General features: G+C 37.2%; 1 protein-coding gene across 3 annotated transcripts in view; it reads left to right on the forward strand.

Moving 5' to 3' along the window:
- LOC123627219 (ankyrin repeat domain-containing protein 26-like) overlaps positions 1 to 19622 on the forward strand; it is a 30510-nt gene extending 10888 nt beyond the window's left edge. For 2 of the 3 annotated variants that reach the window (XM_045536671.1, XM_045536673.1), the window contains exons 5-12: positions 1127 to 1160; positions 1442 to 1583; positions 3992 to 4362; positions 10425 to 10712; positions 11637 to 11839; positions 12837 to 13086; positions 18243 to 18288; positions 19492 to 19622. In XM_045536671.1, coding sequence (XP_045392627.1) covers positions 1127 to 1160; positions 1442 to 1583; positions 3992 to 4362; positions 10425 to 10712; positions 11637 to 11839; positions 12837 to 12924 — 1126 coding nt within the window. In that variant the 3' untranslated portion in view covers positions 12925 to 13086; positions 18243 to 18288; positions 19492 to 19622. The remainder of the gene's footprint in view (positions 1 to 1126; positions 1161 to 1441; positions 1584 to 3991; positions 4363 to 10424; positions 10713 to 11636; positions 11840 to 12836; positions 13087 to 18242; positions 18289 to 19491) is intronic. The other variant, XM_045536672.1, reaches the window with a different exon arrangement.
- Positions 19623 to 21808: the final 2186 nt, after the last annotated feature.

Here is a 21808-nt window from a genome sequence, read left to right on the forward strand (position 1 = left end):
AGAAATCATTATATATGATTTTAGCCAGAAATGGAATGATAATATGGTTTTCTCTGGTATCCTCTAACCTTTTAAAAAATATTTATTTATTTAATTAATTTCAGGATATTATGGGGGTACAAACATTTTGCTTACAAGTGTTACTTTCACAGCACATGGCGAAACCCATGCTTTGGAGCCAGCAGAGTCTCACTCTGTTGCCTGGGCTGGAGTGCCATGGTGTCATGCTAGCTCACAAAAACCTCAAACTCTTGGGCTCAAGCTATCCTCCTGCCTCAGTCTCCCAAGTAGCTGGGACTACAGGCACGTGCCACCATGCCTGGCTAATTTTCTCTATATATATTTTTAGTTGTCCAGATAATTTCTATTTTTTAGTAGAGATGGGGTCTCACTCCTGCTCAGGCTGGTCTTGAACTCCTGACCTCGAGCGATCCACCTGCCTCCACCTCCCAGAGTGCTAGGATTGCAGGCGTGGAGCCACCGCACTCGGCCTATGGACAAGCTGTGTGAGCTTGAGCAAGTTCTGTGGCCTTTCTGTGCCTAGCTTCTTCCTTTATGAAATACCTAATGTGTTATCTACCTCACAGGATTATGGTGAGGACAAAAATGAGTTTCCAGCGTGCACAGTGCTTAAAATAATGCAAAGTATCTGTATAGTAAGTCCTGAATAAGCTAGCTAATAACATGGTCAAAAAGGGATTTCCCTCATATAAGGACATAAGTATTATTTCCCAAATAGGTTTGAGTGCCAGTAAAAGCTTGTTTTTAGTGAAAAGGAGAATAACAACAATAAATATACCCTGGTATGTTTCTTTCTATTAAATAATGCAGATAACATGTTTTTCCTTTTGCTTTGAATGTCAGAAAGCTTGATCTAAATTTAATTCTTTGTTATGATATTATTAATATATTTTCTTTACCTTTTCAAATTACTTTCTGTCATTTAAACTTCCTTGTAAAAATTATTATATTTTATATTACCCTTAATCTTTTCAATAGGAGAAATAAATTTACATATGAATTTTATTACATAAAAATTAGACATTTTATGTATAAAAAATTTTAGCTATTCTTTATATTTTACATATTTATTATTTGTCTGAAAGAAATTGTTTTATTTTTCCAGGCCTGCAAAGCAAACATCTAAGGAGAAGAACAAGGTATTTAAAAATAAATTATCAAAAGTATTATGGTTAGAATATAGACTATACAACATAAAATAAGAAAATAGAGAATATTTTATTGTAAAGACATTTACTTTGAAAAAGCGATTAAGACGCAGTAGCCATTGATAAAGGTATCCTTTGAACAAAAATCAGTTTGTTTTAGAAGAACCTGTGATTTTACTTACATAAAAGTTGGAAAACCAGCACTTTTGTACATTTTGTTTATGCTATGAGTATTTTGGAGACGTATTGAAGTAGTGTTATTTATTTTGCAGGTCAAAGAACAAATACATTCTATGGGTGACCATAATGACTTAACTTGGTCATCTGAAATGGCCCCAGAGGATTATGACTTGTCTTCCTCCTATTATCAGCATTTTATGTTGCCTGTTGAACAGCTTGGAATGGACTGTAAAGGTAGAACCATTGTATAAATCTAAGGCCTTCTTCCGTATCCTTTAGTAATGTATATACCCATTGCTTAGCACTGCACCATATAGCACTGATGTATTTTAGTCACGTTCATCCCAGAAATATACTTTATGTTAATGTAGAGTTAGAACTAAGGTATATTGTACACCCTGAGCCGAAGAGTTATTATAATTCTAGTGTGCTTTTCTCAGTATGAATGGCCCTCATGGTCTTTTTGTTGACTCTCTTTTCCACTGAACCTATACTCAAGGGCAGGTTTCCATTAACTTCCCCCTGGAATACTGGAATAAACTTTAAACTGTTTCCCCTTCTACCCTAGCTGCCCCAACTGTGGTCTACTCTTCAACCATAATTATATATTTTGAAAAATAATATCTGATCATGGTCCTCTCTTGCTTAAAACACAGCTATCATTTCTCATTGCTATAACGTTAAAAATCTCAATTCTCCAACATTATCCTCCGTTATTTTCTACCCTTCTTTCTGTCTGTGTCCCAGCCACTGTCTTAGATGCTTGTCGCTATAATCAATAGCTTTCATGAGGTATAATTAATATACGATAAACACATATATAAAATATACAATTTGACAATTTTTGACATATATGGAGACAAGTGAAACCATCACCACTGTCAAGGTAGTTAACATTCATCACACGCAAACGTCTTCTCATACCACTTTCTATTCTTTTATTAAGACACTACTCAATTGTTTCCCAAAGTATTTCCACAATTTTCCATTCCCATCAGCAGTATCTGACAGTTCCAGTTGCTCGGTATTGTCGCAAACATCATGTATTGCCATTTTTTAAAATTTTTAATTTCTAGGCATTCTGATGCGTGTGTACTGTGCATATCATAATGGTTTCAATATGCATTATCCTAATAACTAATAATGTTGAGCATCTTCTCATGTGCTTATTGGCCATCTGTATAACTTCTTTGTGAACTTTTTTTTCACTTCTATTGCCACTTAAAAAATTAGTTTTTGGACATTTTTACTTTATTAACAATGTCTTTTTTTTTTTTTGCAAGAACTTTGTCCCAGTTTGTGGCTTGACTTCTCATTCTGTTAATAGTATCTTTTAAACAGAAAAAGTTTATAGTTTTGATAAAGTCCAATTTATCTGTTTGTCCAATTATAGATTTTCTTTTTTATGTCATGTCTAAAACGTCTTTGCCCAGCAAAAGATCACAAAGACTTTCTCCTGTGCTTCATTCTAGAAGTATTATGCTTTTAGGACTTATATTAATATTTGGATCTATGTTCCATTTTGAGTTCATATTTGGTATCTTTCCATTTATGTAAGTTGTATTTAATTATGTCAGTGATATTTTATAATTTTTAGTATACAGGTTTTCCTTATTTTACCAGTTTTATCTGTATTTCATTGTTTGATAAAGTTGTAAATATTTTTAAAATTTTAATTTGCTTATTTATTTCTACTATGATTTTTTTTGCAGCCTGGCTCAGGGGAATGGCCACTCTTCCTGGCTCTGTGTGAACACCAGGCATGGTTTCCTCTATTTCTTTTAACTGTTTTTCCCCCCTTGGTCTTAGGTAGTTTCCTAGCACACATGCACTGTTCATTACTCTGCTAAATACCCCACAGGGGATCTCTGCAGATCTCCCAGTTTCTTTCCCTGTGCTGCTCTCTCCTCTCCAGTGTTTTGTCCCATGATCTCTGTCTGCCTTGGTTTTACCAGACTGTCAGTTTCATCAACTCAACTCAGGGAGTGTGGGAGACTGTACCTGAGGTTTTTCCTTCCTTACTCATGGCCTGGACCGTGGGTCAAGGCAGAGAGCTGGGGCATTCATAAGGCTTACTTCACTTGTTTCCTTTCTTTCAAGGATCCTGGTCTCCATTGCCTGAAGGTCCACTGTCTTGAAAATCCTTGTTTAATGTACCTTACCTGTTTGGTTTTGGTTCTTTCAGGTAATAAGGACAGCCAGCACTTGTTACTCTAAGTTGGCTGGAACAAGATTGCAGCGGAGCTTCACCACAGTCCATAGAATGTTTTCCTTCTCTCATTTTGATCGCTTCTTTTCCATCCTTCCTTTCTCAGGGTAGCCACTTCTTGCTCAGAGAAAGCTTCCCTGGGCCCAGTGTAGATCAGTTTTTCTTATGTGATCATAGAACTCAGTTTTCTTACAGTATCTGTCTGAGTTTATAATTGTCACTTACTTTGTCTTTGTTCTTCACCACACTGGAAGCATTTAAATAAGAACAGATGTCTGTTTTATCTGCAGAGCTGAGCATAATGTCTTCCACTTTGTAGGCACTCAATATATGTTTGTTCAGTGTATGAATGGGTGAATGTTAAGCATACAGTGCTTCATATGCAAAAAGTACTCATATCGTTTATGTCTATCTTGTTTTCTCCCTAATACAGATACAGATTCTGCTAGCGTCTTGAGAATGCAAGATGTGGTTCTTTCAAGTGCTAGAGAAATAGAACTTAAAAATGTTCTGTGTGAAAGACTTACAGGAAAAAGTAAAAAGATGGCAAACATGGTTAGAGTACCACAAGAGGAAAATGAAAACATGTTGCTTGGTCAGCAACTGGAAGGTGCTGAAAACAAAGCTAACAATAAGGACAAGGCAGTCATTAATGTGCAAGACCAATTGTATGATAAAGTGAAAAATCTTCAAGCTCAGAGTGGAAACCAAAGTCTTCCAGTAGAAGAAAGATTAAATGTCTTAATCAATGAATTCAATCAAGTAAAAGAAAGACTGTATCAACATTCAAAATGGGAAGCAGAAGTAAGTATCAAGAAAGATACATACTTTTCAAACTTCTAGAAAGAAAATTTAAAGCAATATATTTGGTTATGGCCACCTTGAATCTAGTTGAATATAAAAATATCTAGGTGATAAATGTATTTGCAATACCAGCCTGGAAATGCACCTTGTTTCCAGCTAATAAAAGTTAGAGCTGAGACATGCTTTACTTTGAATAAAGACATTGTGTCACCTATGAGATTTTTATGGGTTAATTTACAATTTTTCAGTAGATATAAACTAATATTAATAATGGAGACTTATAGTGCTGAAAATACCATTTTAATATCTTTATGTTGCTACATTTTAAGACCATGAAGAAGGAGATAAATGGAAATGTTCCTATCTGAAATGAGGATTTTGAAGTTAAGATTCCATTATGCGGGCTATTTTGACAGTTGAGTCCAGGTTTTACAGATGAACTGCTCCCCCTTGTCTCTGCACCTTCCCCTTCCTGGGAAAGCATTGTGTACTTTTTGTCTGCATAGATTTGCCTGTTCTGAACATTTCATTAAAATAGTCATACAATATATTACTTTAGTATGGGCTTCCTTCACTTCGGATAATGTTTCAGGGATCATCTGTGCTGTAGCATGTGTCAACACTTCATTTCTCTTTATTGTTGATTAATATTCTACTGTATGGCTATACCACTTACCCATTCATTAGCTGGTGGACCTTTAGGTTGCTTCCACTCTTTGGCTATTATGAGTAATGTGAAAATGAATGAATATTAATTTCCAAGTTACTGTGTGGACGCATGTTGTTACTTGCCTGCCATTGGAGTTTATCCTCACAGTTAATTGGGCTGATTGCAACATCTCTCCACCATACTCACGCTGTCCTTTTGGCTTTTCAGTTTCTGTTCATCTGGCTTCATTTATTCAGACTTGGCACACAATTTTCCTCTTCTTCGTGAAGCTTTCTCCCTGACCTTGCACTTCAGCACTGGTCTAGCCTATGCAGAACAACATAGCCCTAAATATTCCATTGGTTTTATTTCCTCTCACACTCTTCTGGCTGCTCCCTAAATTACACTTGGGCTTGGGGAGGTTCAAGGTGCTCTCCCATGGCCTGGATTATGTGATTCCCCACTGGGAATGTGGACCACAGGAAGAAACTCGGTCACCTTCTCCTGCATCCTGGATTCACTCCCAGTTTTCAGCTGGCCCCGGGCCTATGGGCTGCTTATGTTCCCTGTGCTTCCCAGAATGTTTAATTTCCTTTCACTTTTCTGTTGAACTCCTGTGTTCCCTCTTGCATAATATATTCAAAGTGTGATTGTCTACACACGATTTTGGTTCTTCTATGAGGATAAGTGGTGTTAGAAATGCTTCTAGTCAGCCACCTGCAAAAACGTAACAGTGCTTACTGTCTTATTACTGAGTAATGCTTCGTTGCATGGATATTCCAAACATTTTATTGATCTTTTCATCAGTTGATGGACCTTTGCATTATTTCCACTTTTTGGCTATTATTAATAATGCTGCCGTGAACTTTCATATACAGTTTTTATGTACGCATATCTTTCCATTTCACTTAGGTATGTACTTAGGAGTCAAATTGCTGGGTCATCTGAAAACTCTATTTGTAACCTTTTGTGGAGCTGCCAATATATTTTCCAAAGTGGCTGTGCCATTTTACATTCCCGTAAACATTGTACGAGGGCTCTAACTTCCCTACATCCTTGCCAATACTAATTTTCCATCTGTTTGATTGAAAAAAGATTACATCCCAGTGATGTGAAATAATACCTCATTGTGGTTTTGATTAGTATTTCCCTAATGAGGAATGATGCTGAGCATTTTTTGATGTGCTTATTAGCCAGCCATGTATCTTCTCTGGGGAAATGTCTATTCACATCCTTTGCCTACTTTTAAACTGGGTTTTCTTTTTTATTTATGAATTGTAAGAGATCTTTATATATCCTGTATCCTCCCTCTCAGTGGTTTGCCTTTCCACTTTCTTAATGATGGTATGTTTTCAAGCACAGAAGTTTTCAATTTTGATGAAGTTGAGTTAATCTGGTTTTTCTTTTGGTGTTAATAGCTAAGAAGTCACTGTGAAATGTAGTCACACCGAATTATGCTTCTGTTTACTTCTAAAGGTTTTGTAGTTTTAGCTCTTACCTTTAGCTGTTATATTTGGAGATAAATTTTAGATTTGGTCTTTGTAGGGAGTCCAACTTTATTCTAAGGCATGTGGATATGCAGTTTTCCCAGTATCAGTTGTTGAAGAGTGTACTTTTCCCATTTAATTGGTTTGTAACCCTTTTTGACGATCAATTGATTTTAAATGTGAGGGTTTATTTTTGGGTTAATAATTCAAATCATTGATCTATGTCTATCCTTATGCCAACACCAAATCAAATTTTACAAGAGCTCTTTTCTTAATCATGTTGCGTATTTCAAGTTGTCTTACAGTAAGAAGTCAATGTAGTGGAAAGTTTTTAACTTCATTTTTTGCTTTTTAAAGGAGCATGTGGCCAGCTTATACCTTGCTGACTCCGTGACATGATGGCAAGTCAGGCTTACAAGGGCAGAGTCTGTTCTTTTTTTTGACTTTTCATTCAAACTTTAGTCTGTGGCCTAGAGACTCCCTCTTGACTCCCATTTCCATAAAATCTGGATCACAGGCTCCACTGACTGAGTCTGCTATTCACTGCATTATGTTTTATTAAGTCATTATAATTTATAGAATCATTTATACTTTTTTGCTGTCTATGAAAGAGAAGGTTAGATCTGAGCTTCAGCTTTCCTCATGGCAAACTGAGATAATCCATCACCTTTCAGTTCACAGTAGATGTTCCTCTGACCTGGTACCTGGTTCTTCTCTATAGCACTAAGAACTGATTTTTAGGACACACACCGCAGTGGCATACGTATGTGTTAGTGGTGGCAGGGCGCTGATCTTTGGGCCTCCTTGTGGTGTACAGCAAACCAGTGATGGCAGTAGTGGGCTCCTGGGTGGCAATTGTATCACCAATTTTACGATAGCAGTGCTTGGCCTGTCCCTGGGCCCCTGGGTGGTACATTTGTGGGGACACTTATGGCAGTGTGGTGGGCAGCTGTCAGCAGTGTCCAGCTTGACAGAGTTGTCCCTAGGCTCCTGAATTGTGTGCTGGACAGTAGGATTGTCCTCGGGCTCCTGGACAGTGTCTGTGGGCACTGAAAGCAGCATGTAGGGTGGCCAATCCTCAGGCCCCGAGGCTGTGGGTGCCACAGCAGTGGTGACACATGGCATAGGCCCACCCTCAGGCCCAGAATGTGTGCTAGCCTAGGAGGGATGAACTGATCCTCAGGGCCCTGGAAGGTGTTTGTGGGTGCAGCTGGAGGAGCAGCAAAGGCAGTTTAGTTGCCCTTGTGTTCAGGCTTTCATATGGTACATGCAGGTGCTGGCCACAGCAGGTTAGGTAGGCTGGTTCTCAGGCTCCTTGATGGTATATATGAACTAGCCAGTCCTGGGGTCCCCTGAAAGTGTGCACAAGTGCACCATGGCCCTTCCTCTGGAGGAGGCAGAGTCGCTTTCATAGTCAGTGGCCTCAGTAAAGTGGCCCCCTAGCTCTGGTGCACATGCACCCTTTGTCCTTGGGCAGCTTCCCTCCTGGGCCAGACCCCCTAATTCTCAGGGTTTTAGGGTGGTGTGTGATGTAAAGTTTGGAGCCCATCTGCACTGCTGGGTTCAGCAGGTACACGATGTTGTAACCCTCTACGGGAACATAGTGGGATGTCAGTGGGGTGCCAGGGAGGACATGTGGCGGCTGTTGAGCCCCAGGGCAGGATGTAGCCCAGTGAAGATTTGGCTCTTAATATGGCATTGTGCTGCACCCTCTCAGAGGGTACGTGGGACTCAGCGTGAATTGCCTCTCAGGAGCTCCCTATGCTCAGTTCAGGGACTGTGAGGGCTGAGGGGTCCCCTGTGGCTTGGATTGCAGGTGTCCTCGGGGGAATGTGGATCACTGGGGTTCATTCCCTTCCCTTTTCCCCACAATAGGAAGTCTGGCCTGGCTCTGAGCTGATCCCAGCTGGAGTGGCTTCTTCCCTTTCTTTTGCTTCCATGGTTCCATGGGTTCCTATTACTTCCCTGCTGAATTCCAGAGCTCTCTCTTAGAGGTTTTGTTCAAGGTGTGGTCATCTAATTGTTTTGGTTCTTCTCTGTGGAGGATACAAGTTCTGGTTGCCTCCCTCAGCTCTGTCGATGATGTCTCTGTCTATGGCATGAATATGAAAGAATGAATGGAAAAATGTTTTAAAACCAGCACAAGCTACCCTCTGGTTACATTTTTTGTTTATATTCCTCTTACTTCAAAAATACATCAATTCCAGCTCAATAACCAGCCACAAGTGTCCTTTAATATGGCATCAGGCTCAGGCTTAAAGTGCAGGACCTACCACCATTCCAGATGGGTGTACTCAATGTATAACATTTTTGCACCATTTTAAAGTCACGAAATTGTGATCTGTACCGTCGTAAGTCAGGGATCATCTATGTTTGGTAAATCGACATGTGGAGAGGCTGCAAATGGGAAACAGGTATTTGAATCCAGAGAGTCCTGGATCCTTGATATTTAATTTTCTTTAGCTTATCTCCTGCATTGATTTTACTTTCACCCGCTGTGGAGCAGCAGTGCAGTTTCCTCCAGGTTTTAGTATCATTTTCTCCACTGTCCATGTAAGCCTTCCTGTGAGTCTCTTCAAGGGCCATCACGCTTCCACTGACAGTCTCCTTGGAGGCCTTTTGGTTTTCATTCTTATTCATGTCTAGGTCCTTTCAGCTTCCACCTTCCTCCTGGTGTAAAGGTATCTGACATGTTTTAACAGTTGTTGTTGTTGTTTTTTAGTGGCAACACCCCATATTTAATATCAGTATCTGTATCAATTATCTATTGCTGTATAATAACCCACCTCAAAATTCAGTGTCTCAAAACATTTACTTTGTTCACAATCTTCAGTTTTAGCGAAGGCTGAGTAGGGCCAGCTCATTTCTTCTTCATGTGACAACAGCGGGGGTGACTTGAAGCTGGGGACTAGACTCATTTAAAGGCATGTTCATTCATATGTCTGGCCGTTGAAGCTTACTCTTTTGCCTGGCACTCTAGCTGGGGCAGTCAGCTGAAATGTCTATACAAGGATTCACCATGTGGATTGTGCTTCCTCACAATATTGTGGCTGGATTCGAAGGACAAGCTTACCCAGAGGGGAAAAGTCAGGTGGAAGCAGAATTACATTTTCTAACCTAACCTTATAAGTCACACAACAGTTCTGTCACATTATAGTCACTAGAAACTGGTTACTAAAGCCAACCCATACTCTGGAGAGGGAATTTCATGGGAGTTATATCAAAAAAAATTTTAGACATGCCTTAAAAGCACTATTTCACTCACCTGTTATAAATCAAATCAGCATTCCATCTAAAGGAAAGTAATTTGTTCCAACTCAGTACCACCAAAATCCCAGCAAGTATTTTCGTTTGTTTTTGTTTGGTATGCTACCTTATTCTGTGTAAAGTAACAAAGGATTACAAGACAGTGCTGTAGAATTAAGGCATTTTTATTAAAAAGAGAGTATAGATCTTGTCATTAAACTTCTATAACGAGATATGATTGCTTTGTAACTCCAGGAATCATTGCTCCTTGGAAAGCAATTAAATTAGCGTAAAACCTTTGCAGTTCATAAAAATAGTTCAGTGTAATGTCCGTAAAATTTCTTTAGAAATTTTTTGGGAATAATGATGGAGGAACGGGTATAAGACTTCCTACTAAGCGAGTTTAAGGAAGAAAGAATTGAATTAATCATAGACAATGTCCTAAGATCAAGTGTAAATGTTGTGTGAAAGAGTAAAGTATGTATTTTGTGAATCCCAGTGGTTTAAACTTTGCTCTTGATTTTCTGAATCATTCAAATGTCCATCTTTGAAGAATCTACTACAGTATAGATAGCATTTTATTGCAGCTCAATGTATTTCAAAATGTGTTATTAGTTTTCTGATACCCTATTCTCAGCCTACTTCCTTCATTATTAAACTACATTATTTTATTCATGCAGGTTGATGACATTATGGAATCTCTGGAAAATGTATGTTCAAGATGTCGCTATCTGGATGCCAAGACTCAAGTTGATCAAGAGGAATTATTCTCTATGAAAGCAACACAAGAACAATGTGAGATGCTAGAGAAAGAGAACATGAGGTTGGAAAAAGAATTTTGGGACCTCAAAAACCATATGCAACAGATGGTAGATCTTGGTGAAATTAAAATGTATAAGGACGACATTGAAGAAAGAGCAACACAGGATGTTGTACAAAAAATAAAAGAAGTCAATCTATTTTTGCAGGTTAGTTAAGTGTGAAACGCACTTTCATTCATTTCACTGCAGATGATACTGTGATGTGTTCATTGTGTGTGTTTCCTCTACTTCCGTTATAGCAATTGGTTTTGTAGATTTCTAGAAGGAAGGTGGCATATGCTTCTCCCTTTAAATCTTTTAGTTTCTATCATCATTATAAATAAATTCATCTTTGAGAATATTGAAGCTCCTTAGACAATCATTTGATTATTAAGGCCAGTTAGCATAAAACAATACTATTAGGAAAAGAAAAAATTGTGATTTAGAAATTATACTGTACTCTCGAGTTTCTTATTATGTTACATTGCTCAACTTTTTAAATTTTAATTTGATTATATTATTCTTTGGATTATTAGAATTCATGAGTACTAATTTAGTAATGATTCATTTTTTTATAATTCCGATTAAATTATCAATTTAGTTGATAATTGATGTTCAATATATTAAACCTCAGCTTCTTTTGTCACATATTTAAAGTTGTTCTCAGAGAATGGGTGTCCTTCTAGCATTGTGGGTGGTCAGCCTGGGAGTATCACTGGAGACTACAAATTGGAGATAAGCCTGGGCATCGTAATAAGATACCATCTATACAAAAAGTAGTAAAATTAGCCAGGCATGGTGCTGCACATGTGTATTCCCAGCTACTGAGGAGGCAGAGGCAGGAGGATGGTTTGAGCCCAGGAATTGGGAGGCTGCAGTGAACTATGATCTGGCCACTGCACTCCAGCTGCAGTGACAGAGACACTATCTCTAAAAGTAGAAATAAATAAATAAAAGACAGACACTGTCTCTAAAAATATAAATAAACAAACAAAATAAAATAGCTCTCTGATTCAAAAGTAAAGGAAACAAATACACAGGAATTGTTCAGGTGAAAGGATACTAAAAATGTATCCTTTTTATGTGTTTTAGTCACAAGCGGCATCTGAAGAATACATAGAACAGATAAAAGAGGATCGTGTGGCTTCAATAAGGAGTCAGACAGAAGTGACAATTAAAAATCTGGAATCTGAAATCTCCAACATGAAATTTTCTCAAGGAGAAGTGGAAAAGTATAACCCCCTGTATCAAGGAGAATTAAAAGCTGGGGAATATTTGTTGAAGAAAGCAAAAAAGTAAGTCAAAATATGGAATAGAAAATAAATTAAGATCATTAATTTGCCTTGAATGCATGCTTTTTAGTGAGATAGGTTCATGAGATTAGTGGGACGTGAAAGCTAACTAGATAACAGAATTTTGGAAAACAATGTTAATAAATGAACTATCTTTAAAAATGGTAGTCCAGGGCAGTTTATGACTCTCCCACTTGTTTGGTTATATATGGTTTTTCCCCCCTTAATATTCTCGTGTAGTTAACCTTACCTTATAGTCTTTCCTTGAAGTATTTTTCAAGCCTTATAACTTGGTGTTATTGTTATACAATTGCTTGTCACCATTCTGCTCATAGAAATATTACGAGTTTAACTACTTTTTGGAAGATTACAACTTAAACTGAAAAAATAAAGGAGTATGACTACTCTAGGCACATTTTGACATTCAGTAAATTAACTTCTTTACATTGGTTTACTAAATACAATTATTTCTACCTTTTTTAGGGATAATCCTTTTATGATATATATTTAAAGAGTACAACATGATGTTTGGATATATTTGTACATGGAGAAATGGCTATTATACTCAAGCAAACTAACACATTCATAATGTTCATTATCCCTTACCCTTTAAATACAAGTATTTCTAATGGAATCCTCAAGAATCTTATAAATAAGGCCATTCCAGGAGGCAGCAAGTGTTACCTGTTAAGCCATACATCATTGATAGAGATTTCTCTCCCCTCCTTGCTTTACCTGAATTACTTATTTTGTAGAAATTCTCCTATATATATATATATATAAGTATATATATAAATACACACATACTACATATATATACACACACACATACTTCTGTAGAACAATTGTAAAACTATAACTGCATACAGTAGGCATGCTGTGATACATTTTCACAGTTAAAACACTATTTAATGGGAAATTCCATTTACTCTTATGGTAATTTTTTTTTAAATGCCATCATTTAGGAAAAAATGAAATACTAAACATTTGTCTTTTGCAGTTTTCGCAGAACTCCTGAGCGACTAGCAGCGTCCAGTCGCAATCTTGTTGAGGAGACACAGGGGACTGGAACTTACTTTCCCACTTGAGCTATGAAGACGGGCACCTTCTTCTATGAAGAATCACCTTCTGTTGGAACTGTTCATAATGGCTTAGGTCTTCACAGAGAGCTTTCTTCAAGAGAAAACTCAATGTTCTTTTCCTCATTCCCATGGACTTCAGATGCCAACTTGGAGACCTACTTGACTGAGGTTAGTTATGTTGTCTTCTTTCCTTTGGGTTTCCGATTTCTGATATAATTCTTGTTTCTCATTTGGTGAAATACTGTGTTGTTAAAACGACCTATGCATGATAAATAAAGGTCATAATTATCTGCGTTAATAAAGAGAGGAAAGTGAAAATTTTCCATTTTCTTCAAGTCCCTGCAGCTGTCATTTTCAAGAGATACCTGTATATTAACATTATTCAATATATGGAACTGAAATGACAGGTTTGAAATTTCTTTAAAAGCAGCACTTAAGTTAGATTTTAGAGACTGAATCTTATTGCCTAATAACTAAAGGCATATTGCAAGGTGCTTTGGCTTACTTTCTAGTTGATTTTAGTTTGGCTATTGTTCATAACCCTTTTAAAGTTTTTTGTACCATCTTGAATTTTCCACCCTTAATCACAAGTCAATGATTGCCATCCAAGCACTTAACCACAAATAGATGTTTATTATTAAAAGCAATCCAAGATAAATAAGTTTGAGGAATTAAATAAACCTATAGTATTTAGATTAGATTTTAAATTAAAATATTTGTCATTTTCTGTGTAAAAGTATATCTTTAATTGCTATGTTACTTACAGCATTTTTATCTTAATTACTGTAAAATTAGGCTATTGATGGACAGTTTCACAGCACTTTTTAAATACTTAAATCAAGCAAATATTTGAATTTTTTAATTCAGGATATTATGGGGGTACAAACATTTTGGTTACGTGTAATACATTTGCCTCACCTAAGTGAGGGCTACAAGCATGTCCTTCCCCTATAACGGTGTGTTTCGCTTCCGTTAGTTGTGGATTCCCCCCCAGCCCCAGTCCCCCACCTGATTGACACCCAATGAGTATTACTTCCATGTGAACACCTTAGTGTTCCAATTCGATGGTGAGTACAGGTGGTGCATGTTTTTCCATCCTTGTGATACCTCATTTCGAAGGATGGGCTCAATCTCTATCCAGGATAGTATAAGAGGTGCCAGTTCACCATTGAGTTTTGTAATTGAGTAGTATCCCATGGTATATATACACACCACATTTTATTAATCCGCTCATGTGTTGATTGGCACTTGGGTTGTTTCCACTTCTTGGCAATTGTGAATTGTGCTACTATAAATATTTGAATGGAGATGTCTTTATTGTAGAATGTCTTTTGTTCCTTTGGATAGATGCTCAGTAGTGGGATTGCTGGGTCAAATGGTATTTCTATTTTAGGCTCTTTGAGGTGTCACCAAATTACTTTCAACAGGGGTTGTACTACTTTGCAGTCCCACCAGCAGTGTATGAATGTTCTAATCTCTCCACATCCACGCCAGCATTTGTTATTTTGGGCCATTCTCACTAGCGTTAGGTGATATCTCATTGTGGTTTTGATTTGCATTTCCTTAATGATTAGAGTTGTTCAGCACTTTTTTTATATGTTTGCTGGCCATTAGTCTCCCTTCCTTTGAAAAGTTTCTGTTCATGTCCTTTCCTCATTTATTGATGGGGTTGTTTGATTTTTTCTTGTTGATTTTCTTAAGTTCTATATAGATTCTTCTTCTCAGCCCTCTATTGGATGTGTAGAAAGCAAATATTTTCTCCCATTGTGTAGAATGTCTGTTCATTCTAATGATAGTTTCCTTGGCTGTGCAGAAGCATTTTAATCTGATCAGGTCCCATTTGTTTATTTTTGTTGCTGCTACGATTGCTTTGGGGGTCTTCTTCATAAATTCTTTACCTAGGCTGGTGTCTAAAAGAGTCTTCCCAATATTTTCTTCAAAGATTCTTAAGGTTTCGTGTCTCAGGTTTAAGTCTGTTATCTGTCATGAGTTGATTTATGTGAGAGGTGGGGATCTAGTTTCAGTCTTCTGTATGTAGATATCCACTTTTGCCAGCACCACCTATTGAATAGAGATTCTTTTCCCCAACGTATATTTTGTCTGCTTTGTCGAAGACTAGATGACAATATGAGGATGGTTTTATATCTGGGATCTCCATCCTATTCCAAAAGTCTCTATCTCTGTTCCTGTGCCAGTGCCATGCTGTTTTTGTTAGTATAGTCTTGTAATAAAGTTTGAAGTCTGGCAGACTGATGCCTCCCAATTTATTTATTTATTTTTTTTGCTTAAGATTGGTTTGGCTCTACGAGGTCTTCTCTGGTTCCAGAAGAAACATAGAATTATTTTTTTCTAAATCTGTAAAGAATGATGGCAGAATTTTGATAGGGATTGCATTAATTCTGTAGATCACTTTAGGTAGAATGGACATTTTAACAATATTGATTCTGCCAATCCAGAAGCATGGTAGGCATTTCCATGTGTTTAGATCCTCTACAGTTTCTATTCTCACTGTTTCGTAGTTCTCCCGATACACGTCTCTCATCTCCTTCCTTAAATATATTCTAAATATTTAACTTTCTTGGATGCTGTTGTGAAAGGTGTTGGGTCTTTGATTTGATTTTCAGCTTGACTGTTATTGGCATTTATGAATACCGCTGATTTGTGCGCAGTAATTTTGTATACTGAGACTGAATTCGTTTATCAATTCCAGGAGTCTCTTGGTTGAATCCTTGGGATTTTCTAGATATAATAGTATCTCATCAGCAAAGAGTCGGAGTTTGACGTTTTCTGCCCCCATTCAGACGCCTGTCATTCCCCTCTCCTGTCTGATAGGTCTGGCGAGGACTCCCAGCACTCTGGTGAATAGAAGTGGAGACAGTGGGCAACTTCGTCTGGTTCCTGTTCTAAGCGGGAATGCTTCAGTGTTTCCCCATTGGGTATGATATTGGCTGTGGGTTTATCATATATACCCTTAATAATTTTAAGGAAGGTCCCATCTATGCCTATTTGGTTAAGGAATTTTATCATAAAAGTGCGCTGGATTTTGTCAAATGCTTTTTCTCCATCTATTTGGAGAATTATATGGTCTTTGAATACGGTTTCTATTCCCCCGTGTATATTATTGTCTGCTTTGTCAAAGATCAGATGGTTGTATGTGGATGGTATTATATCTCAGTCCTCTGTTTTGTTCCATTGGTCTGTGTCTCTGTTTTTGTGCCAATACCTTGCTGTCTTGGTTACCATAGCCTTATAGTTTGAAATCTGATAATATGATGTCTCTGGATTTCTTCTTTTTGCTTAAGATTGTTTTGACTACTTTGGCTCTTTTCTGGTCCCAAACAAAGTGTAGAATTATTTTTTCTAGATCTGTGAAATATGACATTGGTATTTTGATGGGGATTGCATTGAATCTGTAATCAACGTGAAATGTATGGACATTTTAACGATGATTCTACCGATCCTATGAACGTGTTATGCTTTTCCATTTTAAGTCATCTGCAATTTCTTCCCTCAGTGCTTCATAGTTCTCCTTGTAGAGATCTTTCACCTCCTTGTTTAAGTAAGTACATTTGTAGGTATTTTATTTTCTTTGTAGCTATTGCGAATGGTACTGAGTCTCTGATTTGACTCTCAGCTTGACTTGTTGCTGTATAGGAATGCTCCTGATTTGTATACATTGATTTTGTAACCTGTGACTTTGCTGAATTTAATTATCAATTCCAGGCATCTCTTGGTGGTGGAGTCTTTGGGGTTTTCTAGATACAAGATCATGCCGTCACCACAGTGGAATAAAACTAGAAATCAACTCCAAGAGAAACACTCAATTCTACACAAAGTCATGGTAATTAAACAACCTGCTACTGAACGATCATTGGGTGAATAATAAAATTAAGACTCAAGTCAAAAGATTCCTCAAACTGAATGACAAAGGGGACCCCATCTCTCAAAAACTATGAGATTCAGCAAAAGCATTCCTATGGGCAAAAGTCATAGTCTTAAATGCCTACATCAAAATGACAGAAAGATCACAAATTAACAATCTAACACCAAGCCTCAAGGAATCAGAAAATGAAAAGCAAACCAAATGCAAAGGCAGCAGAAGAAAAGAAATAACTACTGTCAGGGCAGAACTAAATAAAATGGAAAGTAAAGAAACAATGAAGTATCAATGAAACAAAAAATTGGTTCTTTGAAAAGATAAGCAAAATTGATAGCTCTCTTTCTAGATTAACCAGGAATAGAAGAGAGTGGACCCAAATAAGCTCAGTCAGAAATGAAAAAGGAGGTATTACAATGGATACCACAGAAATTTAAGGCCAAAAATGTCATCTGGACATACTATGAAAATTTGTATGCACATAAACTTGAAAACATAGAGGAAATGGACAAATTACTGGAAACACACAACCTCTCAAACTCAATCAGGAAGAAACAGATCTCCTGAACAGACCATTAACAAGCAACTAGATTAAAGCAGTAGTAAACAATCTCACAACAACAACAGAAAGCACTGGACCAGATGGAATCACAGCTGAATTTTACTAGACCTACCAAGAAGAACAATTAATTCTACTCCATAAATTATTCCATAATTTTGAGAAGGAGGGAATCCTCCCCAACTCATTCTACAAAGCCAGTATCACCTTCATACCAAAGCCAGGAAAGGACAGAACAAAAAAAGAAGACTACAAGCCAATAGCCCTTACGAATACAGATACAAAAATCCTCAAGAAAATACTAGAAAAAACTAAATTCACCAGCACTTCAAGAAAATAATCCTGCATGACTGAGTGGGCTTCATCCCAGGGATGCAAGGATGGTTCAACATACATAAATCAATAAATGTGATTCACCACATAGAAGGAAAAACAAAGACTATATATGGTCATCTCAAGAGATATAGAAATTTTATTTTAAGGAAAAATTCATTAAAATGAAAAACTGTTCACACTTTCATAAACAGCAGGGTTTTGCTAAGAATTACAAAATAACAGATTCATGTGAAAATATAACTTGAATTGCCTAACCCTTGTACTAATAAGAGAAAGTGTCACCCTTCTGAAATGATGTATACTCAATATACCAATTATTAATTTTACTTTTTATGAGATTAATCTAAGCAGCATTACACATATACTCTATTAACTAAATGTAAAATAGGTAGGGTTTTTTTATTTATGTGATTATTTTTCTATTTAAGCAATTGTGAAGTTAAGTCTAGTTTCCACAAATATTTAAAGCCACATTATGTAAGTGATATATGATTCCCATGAAAATGTCTGTGGTTTACTTAAACATTGTAAATAATATTTGACTTATTTCAGATGACACACAAGTTGGAACAAAATATAAGTATGGAACTACAAGAAGGTATGCTGTGAAAATGTATGAATTAAATTGGCATTAATGACTTGATTTCTGAAATCGACCATAAATACGAAGTGGCAATCTTTTCTATTGTTTGGTTAATAGACACTACACTTCCTCTTACACACATGTAATGAAAGATGTGAAAACATTAACATTCATACTGAACAGTATTCTTATGCCACATTAATTCCACATGGCTTTAAAAAATCTCATGAACTTTATGTATCTTTTTTTTTTTTTCTGTCTCTACACTTTATTCACTGCTGCCATCACTATGATACTGTCAGTCAGCACATGAAACAATTCTCTGAAACAATTCTCTGAAAACCAAGGCATCATCAACTTCCTGGGATTACGTTAGTGATTTAAGGCCAAAAGACCCCAGGCTCGTGTAGTAACATTTAGCCAAGTAGTGACAGTTCATAAGCAGTCACTTGACTAGTGACATTTTAAATCAATCATTTACTTTGTCATTAGTGTACTTTCTCCCTGAGGAAAAGTTCCATATTCCTTAACATGGGAAAAACACCCATATCAACTTGGTTCTTGTCAATTTATTCAACTTCATCTCTTGCCACATACCTTAGTCTGCCCCTTTGCTCTAGCATCTCACAAACTAGACTACTTAGAATGCCACAGTGTTCCTCCTTATTGCCCTGCTTCCTCCTCCCTTTACCTGGTATGCTTTTTCCTTGCTCTTCAGCTATCAACTTGCATATCACCTCTACCAAAAAGTCTACAATATTGACACAAAACTTGGACAGATGGGCCTCCTGTGTGTTCCAGTAGTGCCCTGTTTTATACTTGTTGTGGTCTCTATGACTCTGCATGGAAGTGGCCTGTTTGTCTGTTTTTTCATGTTATATTATTGTTGAGGACAATCATATATGGACTGTATCAACCCCACCTCGTAATTCCAGTGCTTGTCATAGTACCTCAGCATATGGTTGTTGAATAGGGAATGAAGAATGAGAAAAAACCAGAATCTCTGATACTTACCCACAATGATAATTACTAATTCAGTGTGCAACTGCGGGCAAATTATATTTAACAGTAATTTTGTATTGTCATTGTACATACATATTTCTCATTCTTTTTGATAATGATAAAGTTTCCAACTGTTTTTTACTGACTTACACTTAGTTCCTATGAAATCTTTTAGCTAAAGAATAGAATTCTTTTCCTTTTTCTTTTTCTTTTCAGGTCTTGCTGAATTAGAATCTGGATGCTCTTCTCTAGAAAAGCTTCTCCTCTAGGATCCACTGATGAGGCAGATATAAATCAAGATATACTTTGGACAGCATCATCACAATATGTGCCATTTTTGAAAAATTCTATGATCTGAAAGACTTTTAAGTGGATCTTGCAAATAAAAAGCAGTTTTATCTCCTTAGACTATAGAAATATCAGGTATTTATTTTTTATTCTTATTTTTATTTTTTTGTTATTTATTTATTTACTTATTTATTTATTGAGACACAGACTCACTCTGTTGCTGGGGCTAGAGTGCTGTGGCATCAACCTAGCTCACAGCAACCTCAAACTCCTTGGCTTCAGTCATCCTCCTGCCTCAGCCTCCCAAGTAGCTGGGACTATAGGCATTCACCACCATGCCTGGCCAATTTTTTCTATTTTCAGTTGTCTGGTTAATTTTTTATTTTTCTATTTTTAGTAGGATGGGGTCTCACTCTTGCTCAGGCTGGTCTCAGACTCCTGAGCTCAAGCGATTCTTCTGCCTCGGCCTCCCAGAGTGCTAGGATTACAGACGTGAGCCACCATGCCTGGCCTGTCAGGTGTTTAAACAGCCAAACAACCAAATTTTCACCAATACTTGGTTGGAGTAAATTGATGGCCGATTTTTTAAATTTAATTCAGGATATTATGGGGGTACAAACATTTTGGTTACATGTTATGACTTGGCCACACCCAAACCATAATTTGAGGCATACCTATTCCCCTGTACAATGCCTACCATGTCCATTAGTTGTGGGTTTACCCACCCCCAAGCTCCCAATCCCTGAAGAATATTACTACCATGTGAGCACCATAGTGTTGATCACTCAGTGCCAATTTGATAGCGAGTACATGTGGTGCCTATTTGTCCATTCTTCTGATGCCTCACTTCGGAGGATGGGCTCAAGTTGTATCCAGGAAAATATAAGAGGTGCTAGATCACCATCGTTTCTTATAATTGAGTAATATTCCATTGTATACAGATACCAAATTTTAATAATCCACTCATGAATTGACAGGCACTTGGGTTGTTTCCACATCCTTCCAATAGTGAATTGAGCTGCCATAAACATTCGAGTGCAGATGTCTTTATTATAGAATGTCTTTTGTTCTTTTGGGTAGATGCCTAATAGTGCTACTGCTGGAGCAAAGGGTATTTCTATTTTTAGCTCTTTGAGGTATCTCCAAATTCTTTTCCACAGAGGTTGCACTAATTTGCAGTCCCACCAGCAGTGTTGTATGAGTGTTCCTATCTCTCCACATCCTGGCCAGCATTTGTTGCTTCGGGATTTTTTGATAACAGCGATGGCCAACTTTTATTTTACAATTTTTATCACTATGCAGACAGATATTTCACTATACTAGACAGATACAATGATACCTGTCTAAAGCTAGTGATTGACAGATTTAGCTTTAAGGCCAGGCATGGTGGCTCACGCCTATAATCCTAGCACTCTGGGAGGCCACGGTGGTAGAATTGCTTAAGCTCAGGAGTTGAAGGCCAGCCTGAGTGAGAGACCCCACCTCTACTAAAAATAGAAAAACTTAGACGGGTGTGGTGGCACACACCGGTAGTCCCAGCTACTTGGGAGACTGAGGCAGGAGGATCACTTGAGCTCAGGAGTTTGAGGTCGCTGTGAGCTAGGCTGACACCATGGCACTCTAGCCTGGGCAACAGAGTGAGACTGTCTCAAAAAAAAAATGTAGCTTTAGACAGATATCATTTTGTATGCTGGTACTGTGGTCATTGTCAATGTTTGGAGATATTACAATTGTTATAGTGCCATTAAACTTATATAATTTTAATTTTAAGCACTGATTTATATGGCTATTTTTTCCTGGAGAAATAAAGTTTACCTAATAAGTCTTTTCACTTTTTCTGTTCATTCGTCCATTCATTTGTATATTTTTAATTAACTTGTTGAAACAGTCTTAAAATTAGAGAAAAGTGCAAGTTTTAGTACAAAGAACATTTTCTCCTGCATCATTTCAGAGCAAATTGCTGATGTTATGCCATCACCCCAATAATCTTAGTGAGTATTCTTACAAGTCAAGACATTCTGCATAACTACAATACAACCTTCATGATCAGAAAGTTAACATGAATACATTCTATCATGTAATCCTCAGATTCTTTTCCAGTTTTATTACTTGTCTGCAATGTCCTTTATAGCAAACAGATCCCATTTGGATGCATGGATGCATTTAGTTTTACTGTCTCTGAAAACCCTTTCAGTCTGGAACAGTTCCTCAGTCTTTCCTTGACCTTCATGACTTGGAATCCTTT

The sequence above is a fragment of the Lemur catta genome, chromosome 24, assembly GCF_020740605.2.
Source record: "Lemur catta isolate mLemCat1 chromosome 24, mLemCat1.pri, whole genome shotgun sequence".
Taxonomy (NCBI): Eukaryota; Metazoa; Chordata; class Mammalia; order Primates; family Lemuridae; genus Lemur; species Lemur catta.